This window comes from Heptranchias perlo, chromosome 4, assembly GCF_035084215.1.
Source record: "Heptranchias perlo isolate sHepPer1 chromosome 4, sHepPer1.hap1, whole genome shotgun sequence".
In the NCBI taxonomy this organism is placed as follows: domain Eukaryota; kingdom Metazoa; phylum Chordata; class Chondrichthyes; order Hexanchiformes; family Hexanchidae; genus Heptranchias; species Heptranchias perlo.
The window spans coordinates 34,386,525-34,403,108 of NC_090328.1; the positions used below are offsets into that span (position 1 = coordinate 34,386,525).

Sequence of the window (16,584 nt, forward strand, 5' to 3'; positions counted from 1 at the left end):
CAAATAACAAATTGCATGAGTGAACTGGATGCTTGAAAGCTTAGTGAACACATTGGTTAGAAAATCGTCCAGCACGGATTCAGCTCATACTGATGAGATCTCTTCACTGGTTGTCAAGATCTCCAGGAAATGAGTTTGGTCACTCAACTCCAGTTTCTATGTGAGTAGACAACACTACAGTGCCTATGTCACCATTAAATTGACAATCTCACTTGAAAAGACTAATGGATGGCTTTTGGTTAAGGTATTTGTTGGGGCAAGAAGGAGCATCATAGTATACCTAACCTTTGAGTATTTCTTGCTAACAGGCAAAAAGTAGGGAATTAAACTTATTAAAAGCATCGACATACTTCACTTCAAGAAGCAAAAACATTCACAGGGATCATCACATACAATCAGACTCTCTACTGAAGTGAATGGGATAGCAGCGAATATTGGGTGTCATCAGAGTTAAATCTTCAACATATAATAATATTTCTACGAGAAAAGTTTCTGCTTATTCTTAGTAGGCTTAGCTGGTGTTTGGCATCTGCTCACTTTTACAATCTTATGTGAAAATCATTACAGTGACAAGAATACTGCAGTTTTATTCCCAATTGATCTGCTAATCTTAGCAGCAGGAGAGGCCAACATACAAATAGCACCATCCCAGTCTGCTAGAATGGAAGCAGATCTGTTGCAATCCCACAGTCTTTTGCACATTGGACAGGATCTTCACTACTTTTAACTAAGAAGTAGCTTCACTGAGACAAGCAGCCAAACATAAATAGGCAAATGCTAATACAAAGGAAATGCCGACAGAATGATTCCTAGCTACAGCTAAATGATTCAAAAGCTTCAGGAGTAACTTGAAATTTCCTTGCCAAGGGTATTTCCCCAATTGTTTTTCAATGTCTGAGACAGATGGTCTACACAGTTGGAGAGGGGGAGGTGGTAGGCTCCCAAAGTATCATCTATTGACCCGTTGTTTGGTAAAAGAGAATTACAAGGAAGATAACAGATTACATGGATACTGTTCCACGATGTAAAACCAAAAGAAAAATGCAGACATTCCTTGCTAGGAGTGTGCAAATATCCCATGTCAATAGTAACAGTTATCCCAATGTGATTGAAGTATTCACCAAGTGATTAGTAGATTCAAATTTCAGACTACTCACATTCTTCACTTCTTTTAGTCTATTATATTCAGCAGCAACAGCCTAGAGATAGAGACAGAAAGGAAACATTAAGCACAACATAATATTTGCTGGACCTCATGAACATTTTTAACTCTTTGTTTGGACGATTGAATTGCATTAGATTCACAAACTACCATGCAAACTCCCCCCCACCCCCCCGCAAAAGGCTGCAGATGCTGGGTCAATTGAAATTTTCAAGACTGAGATCGATAGAGTTGTGTTGTTAGGTAAGGGTATCAAGGGATATGGAGTAAAGGCAGGTAAATGGAGCTGAGGTAAAGATCAGCCATGATCTGGCTGAACGACAGAATGGGGATAATAAATACATTACATTGTTGTGCTGTGCCATGGAGTGATAAAATGTGAGCTTACACTCATCATTTCTACATGCTGAGCTCCTGATCATATCTGAGCCATCAACAACAACTTGCATTTCTATAGCGCCTTTAACGTAAAACGTCCCAAGGCACTCCACAGGAGCATTATCAAACAAAATATAGCACCGAGCCACATAAGGAGATATTAGGACAGGTGAGGTAGGTTTTAAGGAGCTTCTGAAAGGAGAGAGAGATAGACAGCCAGAGAGGTTTAGGGAGGGAATTCCAGAGCTTAGGGCCTAGGCAGCTGAAGGCACGGCTGCCATTGGTGGAGCGATTAATATCAGGGATGCGCAAGAGGCAAGAATTGGAGGAGTGCAGAGATCCCGGCGGGTTGTCGGGCTGGAGAAGGTTACAGAGATAGGGAGGGGCGAGGTCATGGAGGGATTTGAAAACAAGGATGAGAATTTTAAAATACAGAGGCATTCCCGGATTAGGAGCCAATGTAGGTCAGCGAGTACGGGGGTGATGCATGAGCGGGACTTGGTGCCAGTTAGGATACACGCAGCAGAGTTTTGGATGAGCTCAAGTTTATGTAGGGTGGAAGATGGGAGGCCAGCCAGGAGAGCATTAGAATAGTCAAGTCTAAAGGTAACAAAGGCACTGATGAGGATTTCAGCAGCAGATGAGCTGAGGCAGGGCTGGATATGGGCAATGTTACGGAGGTGGAAGTAGGCGGTCTTGATGATGGAGCAGATGTGTGGTTGGAAGCTCATCTCAGGGTCAAACAGAGCACCTAGTTGCGAACAGTCTGGTTCCGCCACAGAGAGTGGCCGGGGGGGGGGGCGGGGATGGAGTCGGTGGCTAGAGAACAGAATCAGGAGAGCATTGAAATAATCATTAAGCCCGTCTCAGGTGGAAGTAGGTGGTCTTGGTGATGGAGCAGATATGTGGTTGGAAGCTTGTCTCAGGGTCAAATAGGCCACCAAGGTTGTGAAGGGTCTGGGAAAACTGTTCAATTTCCATGAATGCTTGGGGGTCACCTGATAGCTCAGTTAGCAAAGACAGTACATAATTGAGCCAGATGGCCCCAGATTTGATCCACAATTTGTGCTAAGATAGCGGATCTCAGCTGGGGCAGCAGTAGGGGTGCTATAATTTGCCCCAGCACCTCCAGTTCGCGATGGGACAGGGAGAAAATCAGTCAGGTTCCCACTCCTGATTGCTAGCCAACAACCCCTCCTGGAAAGTGTGCACGGAAGTCAGGTGAGGACGTGATTGGGCTTGGCTATGATGCTGCCCCTCCCATGTCTATCAGCACTTGTCATCAAGCTTTACAGATAAAGAATGGCCGCTTCAGCACCCAGTGCTCAAACAAATAGAAGTTTACAAGATTGGTCATTAGAGGATGCATATTTGCACTTCAATTTCTTTAATACTGTTCCTCCTGTCCATATTTTGAGATAAAGCACAAGTACAGCAAATTGAGGGGTGTATTTTCCTCTGGCCTCTAATTTGATGGAAAAAGTCAATGCAAGTTTAAAATGGGCATCCTCATTTTTATACCCTCTTGCAAGGATCTGGACATTCGAATAGGAGGAAAAGCAAGCGGTCTTCTACCCATGTAAATCAACACACCTCCAACACTTAACTCCAAATGTGAAAAAAATAAGTAAAGTCATGGAAGCAGCACTTGGGTTTCTTGAGGGCTGTGCAGATCATGTGGTTTGCCGTAACATGATGCTTCTAGAGTAGAGCCCAAAGAGCCTTTTCTAAAGTATCTTGATTTAAAAGTTGCTCTTGCAGTTTTCTGACTGTGGTACACAGCACAAACCTGTACTCAAGCACAACTGGAATTAACAAGATACGGTGTGAGAAGAGAATGGTATATTATAACAGCAGATATTCTTCTGCAGTTACAAAGACCAAGGCACAAGTTCACAGCCTGGGTCATCCCAGCATTTTGTAATGACCAGCTCAAGAAGTGCATTAGTACAGGGCTATGAACAGATTGCACACCAGTCCCTTAGCCAGGAAATGGAGTGTGGTCAGAGGGCATTGTCAAATAAGAAAAAAATCTGGCACATGCTTTCTTAAGTATCCTACCTTCGGATTCCTTTGCAATGCCCCACCACAGATTCAGGACATACCTGGTACTGCTCACTGTCCTCAGTCTCGTCAATCTGCTTGTCCAACTGGGAAAACTGTTTATTGATTTCATCCAGTTCAGCCTGTAAACGCTTGTACTGCTGCAGATCATTGTCAAACTCCCTCTTGTAATCTTGTCTCTGTTGGTCTGAAGTGATTGGTGGGTATTGACTGCAAATGAAGTTCAATACTGATTAATACAACAATTTCACAAAGCTAGAAAAAAGTTACATTCTTTTATAATTGGCAAAATGACCTCAAGAACAAGTTTCTCAGTACCGTTCCAAGTCTTCATCATCTAGTTCATCACAGGACTCTGCTCCAGTTGTATAATCTGTTTCATAGTCCTCATTCTCTGGTCTTTTTGCTCTACCAGGTCTCCTCTTCCTAGGTGGCTTCCTCTGTGAGGATGGTTTGCTTTCATCAGACTCTCTGCTGGATGAATACTTAGGTTGTTGCTCATGCATTAGTGGAACTGAAACTTCAGGAACGCTAAAACGAAAGATTTAAAAATAGAAAAATTAAACTCTTCACACCAGCCAATGTATTCACCCTTTAACAGGTTAGTTTGCAGCACTTACATGCTTTTATGTTTGGGATCTGTGGAGATTGATGCCAAAGTGACCTCAGTGTAACACTCTACTTAATTGCCTTCAGGAAAGAATTGACTCACAATGGGGTATAATTCCATACACATTAGCAAGTTTCCAGCAGCACCTCACTAGTACAGTTGTACTCCAATATGGGTCACTATGTTTAGGAAAGGATGAGAAAAAAGAAACAAATGCCTGAGCGACAGCTTTTACACAACTCTAAGGAACTGTTTATAGATTGGTTGCCAGGCCATGTAAATAATTAGCAACCCGAGAAAACAAGAGAGCAGAAGTGGATGAGATCATCTTATCTATATTTGTGAGCAGGTGAGCACTTAAAATTGCAAAACAAGCCATTAAGAATGGACTAAAACCTACATGAAGCAAGAAATTATACTAATCAAGAAGAATCAAGAGCGAGGTTCGGGGCACCACGGGTGGCTCTGCTGCACAGGAGGGGAGGAAGAAGAGTGGCAGGGCTATAATGATAGGGGATTCAATTGTAAGGGGAACAGATAGGCGTTTCTGCAGCTGCAAACGTGACTCCAGGATGGTATGTTGCCTCCCTGGTGCTAGGGTCAAGGATGTCACGGAGCGGCAGCAGGGCATTCTGGAGGGGGAGGGTGAACAGCCAGTAGTCGTGGTCCATATTGGTACCAACGACATAGGTTAAAAAAAGGGATGAGGTCCTGCAAGGTGAATTTAAGGAGTTAGGAGATAAATTAAAAAGCAGGACTTCAAAGGTAGTGATCTCAGGATTACTACCGGTGCCATGTGCTAGTGAGTATAGGAACAGGAGAATAGACAGGATGAATGCTTGGCTGCAGGGATGGTGTAGGAGGGAGGGATTTAGATTCCTGGGACATTGGGACCGGTTCTGGGGAAGGTGGGACCTGTACAAGCGGGACTGGTTACACCCGAGCAGGACCGGGACAAATGTCCTCGCGGGGGTGTTTGCTAGTGCTGTTGGGGAAGGTTTAAACTAGAGTGGCAGGGGGATGGTAACCTGAGCGGGGAGTCAGAAGGAAATAAAGTTGAGAACAGCAAGAGAGGGGAAGACCCAGGGGAAATCTACAATGCAAATAGTACAAACAGTTGTTCAAGAACAAGTGAAAGGGAAAAGCATAGAGCAGCGGAAAGAAAGTGTACTTTAGGCACTTTAGGTACTTTAGGCACGACAGATAAAATGAAAACTAGAAGGCGTAAGGCGATTAACCCAGCATCAAAGCTGTGGCAGGGGGTTGGGAACCTGAGCAGGGAGACAGAGGAAAGCGTATCAGGAAGGGACAGAAGGTATGGAGTAAAAGGTAAAGTGTTAAAAAAGGAAAAAGCAGGAACTAAGTGTCACAAAACATATTTGAAAGTTCTCTATCTGAATGCACGTAGCATTCGTAACAAAATGGACGAGTTAACGGCACAAATAACGACGTATGGGTATGATCTTGTGGCCATTACAGAAACATGGCTGCAGGGTGACAACGACTGGGAATTAAATATGCCAGGGTATTTAACAATCAGGAAGGACAGGCAGGAAGGAAGGGGAGGTGGGGTGGCTATGTTAATAAGGGAAGGAATCACTGTAATACAGAGAAAAGATATTGGGACAAAGGATCAGGATAATGAAACAGTTTGGGTAGAGATAAGGAATAATAAGGGGCAAAAAACACTTGTGGGCGTAGTATATAGGCCTCCTAATAGTTGCAACTCTGCTGGAAGAAGTATTAATCAGGAAATAGTCGGGGCATGTAATAAGGGAACAGCTATAATTATGGGGGATTTTAACTATCATATTAACTGGACAAATCAAATTGGGCAGGGCAGCCTTGAGGAAGAGTTTGTTGAGTGTATTAGGAATGGATTTCTTGAGCAGTATGTAACTGAACCTACAAGGGGGCAAGCAACCTTGGACCTGGTCCTGTGTAATGAGCCAGGATTAATGAATAATGTCCTAGTTAAGGATCCCCTTGGAATGAGTGACCATAACATGGTTACATTCCATATCCAATTAGAGGGTGAGAAGGTTGGTTCTCAAACAAGCGTACTGAGCTTGAATAAAGGAGACTATGATGGTATCAGGGCGGAATTGATTAAAGTGGACTGGGAAAATAGTTTAAAGGGTAAGACGGTACATGAACAGTGGTGTTCATTTAAGGAGTTATTTTACAACTTTCAAAAAATATATATTCCACTGAGGAAAAAAGGGTGTAAAAGAAATGACAGCCATCCGTGGCTAAGTAAAGAAATTAAGGATAGTATCCGACTAAAAACAAGGATATATAAGGTAGCCAAACTTAGTGGGAGGATAGAAGATTGGGAAGTCTTCAAAAGACAGCAAAAAGTAACTAAAGGATTGATTAAGAAAGGGAAGATAGATTATGAAAATAAATTAGCAAAAAATATAAAAACAGATAGCAAGAGTTTCTACAGTTATATAAAAAGAAAAAGGGTGGCTAAGGCAAACGTAGATCCTTTAGAGGATGAGACCGGAAAATTAATGGTGGGAAACATGGAGAAGGCAAAAATGCTGAACAAATATTTTGTTTCAGTCTTTACGGTAGAGGACACTAAGAATATCCCGACACTGGACAAACAGGGGGCTCGGGGGGGGGGGGGGGGGGGGGGGAGGAGCTAAATACAATTAAAATCACTCAGGAATTGGTACTCAGTAAATTAATGGGCCTCAAGGCGGATAAATCCCCTGGACCTGATGGCTTACATCCTAGGGTCTTGAGGGAAGTGGCAGTAGGGATTGTGGATGCTTTGGTAATAATTTTCCAAAATTCTCTGGACTCGGCAAAGGTCCCGGCAGATTGGAAAACTGCTAATGTAACACCCTTATTTAAAAAGGGTAGTAGGCAGAAGGCTGGAAATTATAGACCAGTTAGCCTAACATCTGTGGTGGGTAAAATTTTGGAGTCTATTATTAAGGAGACAGTAGCGGAACATTTGGATAAACATAATTTAATAGGACAAAGTCAGCATGGCTTTACGAAGGGGAAGTCATGTCTGACAAATTTGCTTGAGTTCTTTGAGGACATAACATACAGGGTGGATAAAGGGGAACCAGTGGACATAGTGTATTTAGACTTCCAGAAGGCATTCGACGAGGTGCCACATAAAAGATTATTGCTCAAGATAAAGAATCACTGGATTGGGGGTAATATTCTGGCATGGGTGGAGGATTGGTTATCTAACAGGAAGCAGAGAGTTGGGATAAATGGTACATTCTCGGACTGGCAACCTGTAGCCAGTGGTGTTCCGCAGGGGTCGGTGCTGGGTCCCCAACTCTTTACAATCGATATTAACGATTTGGACGAGGGGACCGAGTGTAACATATCAAAGTTTGCAGATGATACAAAGATGGGAGGGAAAGTAGAGAGTGAGGAGGACATAAAAAACCTACAAGGGGATATAGACAGGCTGGGTGAGTGGGCGGAGATTTGGCAGATGCAATACAATATTGGAAAATGTGAGGTTATGCACTTTGGCAGGAAAAATCGGAGAGCAAGTTATTATCTTAATGGCGTGAAACTGGAAAGTACTGCAGTACAAAGGGATCTGGGGGTCCTAGTGCAAGAAAATCAAAAAGTTAGTATGCAGGTGCAGCAGGTGATCAAGAAGGCCAACGGAATGTTGGCTTTTATTGCTAGGGGGATAGAATATAAAAACAGGGAGGTATTGCTGCAGTTATATAAGGTATTGGTGAGACCGCACCTGGAATACTGCATACAGTTTTGGTGTCCATACTTAAGAAAAGACATACTTGCTCTCAAGGCAGTACAAAGAAGGTTCACTCGGTTAATCCCGGGGATGAGGGGGTGGACATATGAGGAGAGGTTGAGTAGATTGGGACTCTACTCATTGGAGTTCAGAAGAATGAGAGGCGATCTTATTGAAACATATAAGATTGTGAAGGGGCTTGATCGGGTGGATGCGGTAAGGATGTTCCCAAGGATGGGTGAAACTAGAACGAGGGGGCATAATCTTAGAATAAGGGGCTGCTCTTTCAAAACTGAGATGAGGAGAAACTTCTTCACTCAGAGGGTAGTAGGTCTGTGGAATTTGCTGCCCCAGGAAGCTGTGGAAGCTACATCATTAAATAAATTTAAAACAGAAATAGACAGTTTCCTAGAAGTAAAGGGAATTAGGGGTTACGGGGAGCGGGCAGGAAATTGGACATGAATTTAGATTTGAGGTTAGGATCAGATCAGCCATGATCTTATTGAATGGCGGAGCAGGCTCGAGGGGCTGATTGGCCTACTCCTGCTCCTATTTCTTATGTTCTTATGGAACAACCTGTACTTACTGAGTTGGTCGGACATCATTAGGCTGCATTCTGTCTTCTCTATTGGACTCATAGTCGGGGTCATTCAGGGAACCATTAGGTTTGTACGGGTAGCCATCTGCTACTAGTTCCTCAGGAACCCCAGACACATTGTTCACCTTGAATGGGCAGGACAATAATGTAAAAATACTAGAATTTGTTTTAAAATGGTAATACAAAATATTTACATTTAGTGCTCATTCTTTACCATTTAATTTTTCCATTTTTGTAAGTTATCTTTGGTCTACTCCACCTTGGCACCTCTGCTACTGAGCAGCTGGGCAAACAGCCTGCTCCCCCCTCCCCCGACTCCCAGTGCCTCCAGTAGCCAGACATTAGCAACTACCCAGAAGTGACCAACACTGCAGTTTCCACACTCAGCACCTCCCTACTTGACGCAGCACTGATTGGAAAACTAGGTAGAATGGGGGGTTGTTCATTGTCAATCCGTGGTTCTGGGCATTAATACTTCAACACAGCATTATCTAGTCGATTATATATAGACACACACAAATAAAAGGACAGACACAGTAGCTGTTTGTACCAGGAATGTAATTATTTTTTTTTAATTCTCCACTTTTGCAAACTAATTTTATAGCACACTGAATCACCATCAAAATAAGGTATTATATTTTATAACCTTATCTTAGCTCAGAAGTGTCTCCTGGCACTTTATATGGATTAAGTTACTTGGAAATTGTATAGGCAAATGTAGCATCAATTTAGTAAACAGCAAAATCCCCAAAACAGCAATGACGTAAGTGACTAGTTAGTTAGCTTTTGATGGTGGTGATTGAGGGAGGAATATTGGCCAGGATACTGAAAACTAGCTGCTTTTCTTCATATAATGCCATGGAATATTTAGGTCCACCTGCACTGCCACAGCAGACAGTTGCATACAAACATGCGAATTAAGAGCAGGAGTAGACCATTCAGCCCCTTGAGCCTGCTCTGCCATTTGATAAGATCATGGCTGATCTGATTGTGACCTCAACCCTACTTTCCCATCTACTTACTATAACCTTTGACTCCCTTGTTAATCAGGAATCTATCTAACTCAGCCTTAAAAATATTCAGTGACCCTGCCTCCACCGCTCTCTGGGGAAGGGAGTTCCACAGACTCACGAACCTCAGAGAAAAAATTTCTCCTCATCTTCGTCTTAAATGGGAGACCCCTTCTTTTTAAACTGTGGCCCCTAGTTCTAGTCTCTCCCACAAGGGGCAACATCCTCTCAGCATCTACCCCTTCTAGTCCCCTCAGGATCTTTTTTGTTTCAATAAGATCACCTCTCATTCTTCTAAACTCCAGTGTATACAGGCCCAACTTGTCCAACCTTTCCTCATAAGATAACCCACTCATCCCAGGAATCAGTCGAGTGAACCTTCTCTGAACCACCTCTAAAGCAATTATGTCCTTTCTTAAGCAAGGAGACCAAAACTGCACACAGTATTCTAGATGTGGTCTCACCAATGCCCTGTACAACTGTAGCAAAACATCTCTACTTTTATATTCCATTCCCCTTGCAATAAATGACAACATTCCATTTGCCTTCCTAATCACTTGCTGTACCTGCTACTAAATTTTTTGTGATTCATGTACTAGGAATGGTGGTGGACAGTTAAACAACGAACGGGAGGAGGAGGCTCTGTAAACATCCCCATCCTCAATGATGATGGCAGAGTCCAGCACGTGAGTGCAAAAGACAAGGCTGAAGCATTTGCAATCATCTTCAGCCAGAAGTGCCGAGTGGATGATCCATCTCGGCCTCCTTCGATATCCCCACCATCACGAAAGCCAGTCTTCAGCCAATTCGATTCACTCCACGTGATATCAAGAAATGGCTGAGTGCACTGGATACAGCAAAGGCTATGGGCCCCGACAACATCCCGGCTGTAGCGCTGGAGACTTGTGCTCCAGAACTAGCTGCGCCTCTAGCCAAGCTGTTTCAGCACAGCTACAACACTGGCATCTACCCGACAATCTGGAAAATCTGTCCAGGTATGTCCTGTCCACAAAAAGCAGGACAAATCCAATCCGGCCAATTACCGCCCCATCAGTCTAGTCTCGATCATCAGCAAAGTGATGGAAGGTGTCGTCGACAGCGCTATCAAGCTGCACTTACTCACCAATAACCTGCTCACCGATGCTCAGTTTGGGTTCCACCAGGACCATTCAACTCCAGACTTCATTACAGACTTTGTCCAAGAGCTGAATTCCAGAGGTGAGGTGAGAGTGACTGCCCTTGACATCAAGGCAGCATTTGACCGAGTGTGGCACCAAGGAGCCCGAGTAAAATTGAAGTCAATGGGAATCAGGGGGAAAACTCTCCAGTGGCTGGAGTCATACCTAGCACAAAGGAAGATGGTAGTGGTTGTTGGAGGTCAATCATCTCAGCCCCAGGACATTGCTGCAGGAGTTCCTCAGGGCAGTATCCTAGGCCCAACCATCTTCAGCTGCTTCATCAATGACCTTCCCTCCATCATAAGGTCAGAAATGGGGATGTTCGCTGATGATTGCACAGTGTTCAGTTCCATTCGCAACCCCTCAAATAATGAAGCAGTCCAAGCCCGCATGCAGCAAGACTTGGACAATATCCAGGCTTGGGCTGATAAATGGGAAGTAACATTCGCGCCAGACAAGTGCCAGGCAATGACCATCTCCAACAAGAGAGAGTCTAACCACCTCCCCTTGACATTCAATGGCATTACTATCGCCGAATCCCCCACCATCAACATCCTGGGGGTCACCATTGACCAGAAACTTAACTGGACCAGCCATATAAATACTGTGGTTACAAGAGCAGGTCAAAGGCTGGGTATTCTGCAGCAAGTGACTCACCTCCTGACTCCCCAAAGCCTTTCCACCATCTACAAGGCACAAGTCAGGAGTGTGATGGAATACTCTCCAATTGCCTGGATGAGTGCAGCTCCAACAACACTCAAGAAGCTCGACACCATCCATGACAAAGCAGCCCGCTTGATTGGCACCCCATCCACCACCCTAAACATTCACTCCCTTCACCACCGGCGCACAGTGGCTGCAATGTGTACCATCCACAGGATGCACTGCAGCAACTCGCCAAGGCTTCTTCGACAGCACCTCCCAAACCCGCGACCTCTACCACCTAGAAGGACAAGTGCAGCAGGTACTTGGGAGCAACACCACCTGCATGTTCCTCTCCAAGCCATACACCATCCCAACTTGGAAATATATCGCCGTTCCCTTCATCGTCGCTGGGTCAAAATCCTGGAACTCCCTTCCTAACAGCACTGTGGGACAATCTTCACCACACGGACTGTTGTGGTTCAAGGCGGCTCACCACCACCTTCTCAAGGGCAATTAGGGATGGGCAATAAATGCCAGCCTCGCCAGTGACGCCCACATCCCATGAATGAATAAAAAAAACATCCAGATCCCTCTGTACCTCAGAGTTCTGCAATCTCTCTCCATTTAATTAATATACTGCTTTTCTATTCCTCCTGCCAAAGTGGACAAGTTCACATTTTCCCACATTATACTCCATCTGCCAAATTTTTGCCCACTCACTTAACCTATCTATATCCCTTTGCAGACTCCTTATGTCCTCTTCACAACTTACTTTCCTACCTACCTTTGTGTCATCAGCAAATTTAGCAACCATACATTCAGTCCCTTCATCCAAGTCATTGATATAGATTGTAAATAGTTGAGGCCCCAGCACTGATCCCTGTGGCACTCCACTCGTTACATCTTGCCAACCTGAAAATGACCCATTTATGCCTACTCTCTGTTTCCTGTTAGCTAACCAATCCTTTATCCATGCTAATATGTTACCCCCTACACCATGAGCTCTTATTTTGTGTAGTAGCCTTTGATGTGGCACCTTGTCAAAAGCCTTCTGGAAATCCAAGTACACCACATCCACAGGATCCCCTTTATCCACGTGGCTTGTTACTTCCTCAAAGAACTCTAATAAATTAGTCAGACACAATTTCACTTTTACAAAGCCGTGTTGACTCTGCCTGATTACACTGAGATTTTCTAAGTGCCCTGCTATAACCTCCTTAAGAATAGATTCTAGCATTTTCCCTATGACAGATGTTAAACTAACTGGCCTGTTGTTTCCTGCTTTCTGTCTCCCTCCTTTCTTGAATAGAGGAGTTACATTCGCTATTTTCCAATCTGATGGGACCCTTCCAGAATCTAGGGAATTTTGGAAAATTAATACCAATGCATCTACTATTTCTGCAGCCACTTCTTTTAAGACCCTAGGATGAAGTCCATCAGGACCTGGGGACTTGTCAGCTTTTAGTTCTAATATTTTTTTCAGAACCCTTTCCCTGGTGATTGTAAATGTTTTAAGTTCCTCCCTCCCTTTCACCCCTTGATTCAAAATTATTTCTGGCATGTTATCTGTATCCTCTACAGTGAAGACGGATGCAAAATATCTGTTCAATTCATCCACCATTTCCTTATTTTCCATTATTAATTCCCCAGACTCTCTCTGGAGGACCAACGGTCGCGGTTGGCATTTCAGACAATGAAGCACTTTCTCAAATTGGACTTGAGTGTCAGTTTATGTTACGAACTCAAAGTAAACAGAGGCTTGAACCCACCACTGTGTTATGCTGACATTTTCAACTTTTATGGCTTCCAGTCAAATGATCCAAGAAGACTTGCACATTGGCTGCAATAGGCGGTTGAATTTGCTTTCCTCAATACCCACATTTCTCACCCTGCAGTATTTTGCCAGTATAAGATGCACTTGAACAGATTCTTCCCATGAGATTCGTAAAGACAGTTAGGTACGTTACATTTATTCTGATGGAAGGCCCTACACCTGAAACATTAAAGCTATCTTTTCTCTTTACAAATGCTGACTTGTGTTTTTCCAGCAACTCTTTTGGTAATACCCAAACTGTGCACAGTATATGCAGGTTAATTCATTAGTAGAACCAAATACAGTAATGTTCCAGGCATTAATGTGGGAAAAATATAATTTAAAAAAAAAACTTATTTTAAAGTTAGCTCCTATCAATAAAAAATATTTCTGGGAGGCTCCACATTAAAATATTTAATAAAATGATTTTGCTGTCACCAGCCCTCCATTCAAGTAATTTAAATAGCATTGACATTCTTTGAGCACCTATGTTTTAAAAAACGAAAACATCTTTACCAACACAGATCATTTATAGCTTCAACCGTTCCCCCTTTCTTGAATTAATCTGACAGGAACCAAACTTAACTTGGTCAGAAGTAGGGATCCAACCTAACCATTAATGGTCTTTCTCTCTCCTTTTGTAGATACCCTTAAGTAGAAATATAACTATCTGGTACACCAAAAGGAATTGTGCCCTAAGTGCATCATGGCATGTTCCAATATACGTTATATTATCGTTTTAGAAGAGGTTGATTGGATTTCCAGACTAATTTCCATTTTGACTACCAGTCAAATCAGGATTTATTTTGCCAATTCTCCCTTGTTTCCTCATCTCCTCTGAAAGTGCGGACTCTTATTAGGATACTATTCTACAGGTCGCACCCAAGTAACCGTTGCTTTGTGCAATCATGGACAGAGTGTTGGATTGCTGTTTGACTGTAAGGGCATCACAAACAAATACAGTCCTGTCCACTCACCTACAGGAATCACTGGATAGAAATCAAGAGCAAGAATTCTGGATGAATTTTCTCCCTAGCCAGAAACACGGAGGTCAAATGTAGCCTTTTGTGAGAAACTTTGTTGGATGCAACTCAATGAAGCTGCTTCCCTACTTCCTGCCTTTCAAAAATGTTCCCCAATTTTATTAACGTTAAAAAAAATACATATTTTAGTTTCTTTAGATTAGATGTTTTATTATCCTTAGCAGTTTATCTGCTCCAAAGCCTTTGCCAATGCTAATTTATTGCCAGCCAAGGGAGTTGGGAATCACCTGGTCTGCTTTTTATTTCAAAAAAAGCACTGTGAAACCAACTTGAAGGGTCAGAATTCATTGTACAGGACACCAAGAAGGTTGAAGAGAGTTGTAGAGGTAATCGAGAACTAGTGATTAGGTGACACCAAGCTCTTTGTTCCTTAGCAACATGTCAGAGATTAGTAATTCAGTACATGAACTGCAGGTACAAATCCTTGTGGCACATTGGATTGCCACACTGTTTTAACCTTTGGGTGTGGGGTTTGGTTGGCAGGGGGGTGGGGGGTGGGGAAGGCAGGTAAAAAGAGAAAAAATGAAAAAGGTCAAATCCATTTTAGCTCCTCCTTCCAACAGTAAGTGTAACCCCTAGGCTTTTAATTTTTGTCCCATTTTTCTTTTAGGATCCATCCTTATTCAGGTTTCACTCTATCTGTACTTTTTCCTAAATGTTATATACACAGTATAGTTCTGAAATGTGTAATATGAAATATTTGCAATATTCCCATGTGATTTTGTAATCTGGACCACATACTTATTAAAAATCACAGGTTTTCTTTCTCCCTTCGTGGACCTACTACTGTAGAGTTTCTGTTACTTTCTCCAATTTCCCCCATTTTCTTCCCTTATTCTTTGTGTAGGCCTCTCATGCTCTTTTGTTCTGTTAATGACTTCCCATTGTCTCATTGAGATGATCATCTATATCTAACAGTTCAAGCATTAGGACAGCAACAGCCCACAAAACCAGTTTCTCTCATTTTCCTTTCATGTTTCACCATTTCAGGGTTGTGTGCACAATTGAAGTCAGCTAGACAGTTCAAAATGGTTTCAATCAGTAAGAATTCCTGGCCCTCCATTGTTGGGAGGAAACAATGGCTGAAGTTGCTAAGATCAAACAGTAATTGAAAGGTTCACTTCCAATGAATACTTGAAGTATATCTTTTATATACACTCCCATGGGCTACTCACTGGGATGCAATGGTAATTGTCCTTTAAAATAAAACTTGAAAATTACTGAAGATTTTCATTTTTTCCCTTCCTCCAACTTCTTCCCTCTTCTGAAGGCACCAATTCACATTGGGGTATAGAGCAGTGGAGCAACATGAGTCAGCAACAGGACTATTTCAAAATTAATCAATTCTGCTTTGTTATATATAAAAAAATAGGTTTATTATATCATCTCATCTCCAACTAGTGGATCAACACCTGCACCAGAGTTCAGCTAACAAGTTATACCATTTTCCCCCAACCTAATTCTCCTCCCTCCCTCCCATGTTAGTGAACTTATATCCATTCACTGAAGGACTCAACTCACTGGACTAGTGATGCAAGGCAACAGGAATACCCTTTTATTCCACAGCAATAGAACATTTCCAGGCTGTACATGAGTTAGTTTTCTTTTTCACGGTCTCAAGTCACCTGGATATTAGAAAATCATAGGAATGGATTTCAATCCAATACCATGGCATAAACACTTCAGAACCACTACCATTTTGGGTTAGCAATTGTGTACTGAGTTCGGAAAGAGGCAAGTTGCATTTTGACAAGATGTTATCTTGATTTCTGGGAATCTAGTTTAGAATGCAATATCTTTGATGGGACAAAAAGGTCTAAGTGGGAGCTCTAGATTTTGTGAACATGGCAAAAAGCTGCCCATTGTTAGGAGTATAAAAGTGTACAACAGCTGTAACGACTGTTGCAGAAGTTGATCCAAGGAAATATTATGGATACTTCATGAAAGCGCTTGTTGTCCACCTCCCCGCCCCACCACTGGTGGCCATGATTTCAGGCTGCCTCCCCAATCCCTCTGCCTCTCCTCCTTAAAGAGACTCTTAAAAGTCACCTATTTGACCAAGTTTTTGGTCACCCTTCCCAATAAAATGGATTAGTGTCAATTTTTTGATTACGCCTTTGTGAAGCACTTTGAGATGTTAAAGGCGCTATATAAATGCAACTGTTGTGCTCACTATACTTAATAGAGATGGAGGAAAAGAGATTCTAGATTTTAGATCATTGAAGAGAAAATGAGGAAGATAAATCTATTCCCATTTTAAAAGGTTAAGATTCAAGATTGTAAAATAAAGGTAGATAGAAATGGATTTTGTTCAAAGCCAAGATAATACCACCCCTGACAG

At 42.6% G+C, this 16,584-nt stretch overlaps 1 protein-coding gene across 1 annotated transcript in view; it reads right to left on the reverse strand.

Moving 5' to 3' along the window:
• Positions 1-16,584, reverse strand: part of oclnb (occludin b) — a 32,508-nt gene that overhangs the window by 1,531 nt on the left and 14,393 nt on the right. The window contains exons 5-8 of the mRNA XM_067982764.1: positions 8,543-8,679; positions 3,923-4,135; positions 3,646-3,814; positions 1,158-1,199 (exon numbers count right to left, since the gene is read on the reverse strand). Coding sequence (XP_067838865.1) covers positions 1,158-1,199; positions 3,646-3,814; positions 3,923-4,135; positions 8,543-8,679 — 561 coding nt within the window. The remainder of the gene's footprint in view (positions 1-1,157; positions 1,200-3,645; positions 3,815-3,922; positions 4,136-8,542; positions 8,680-16,584) is intronic.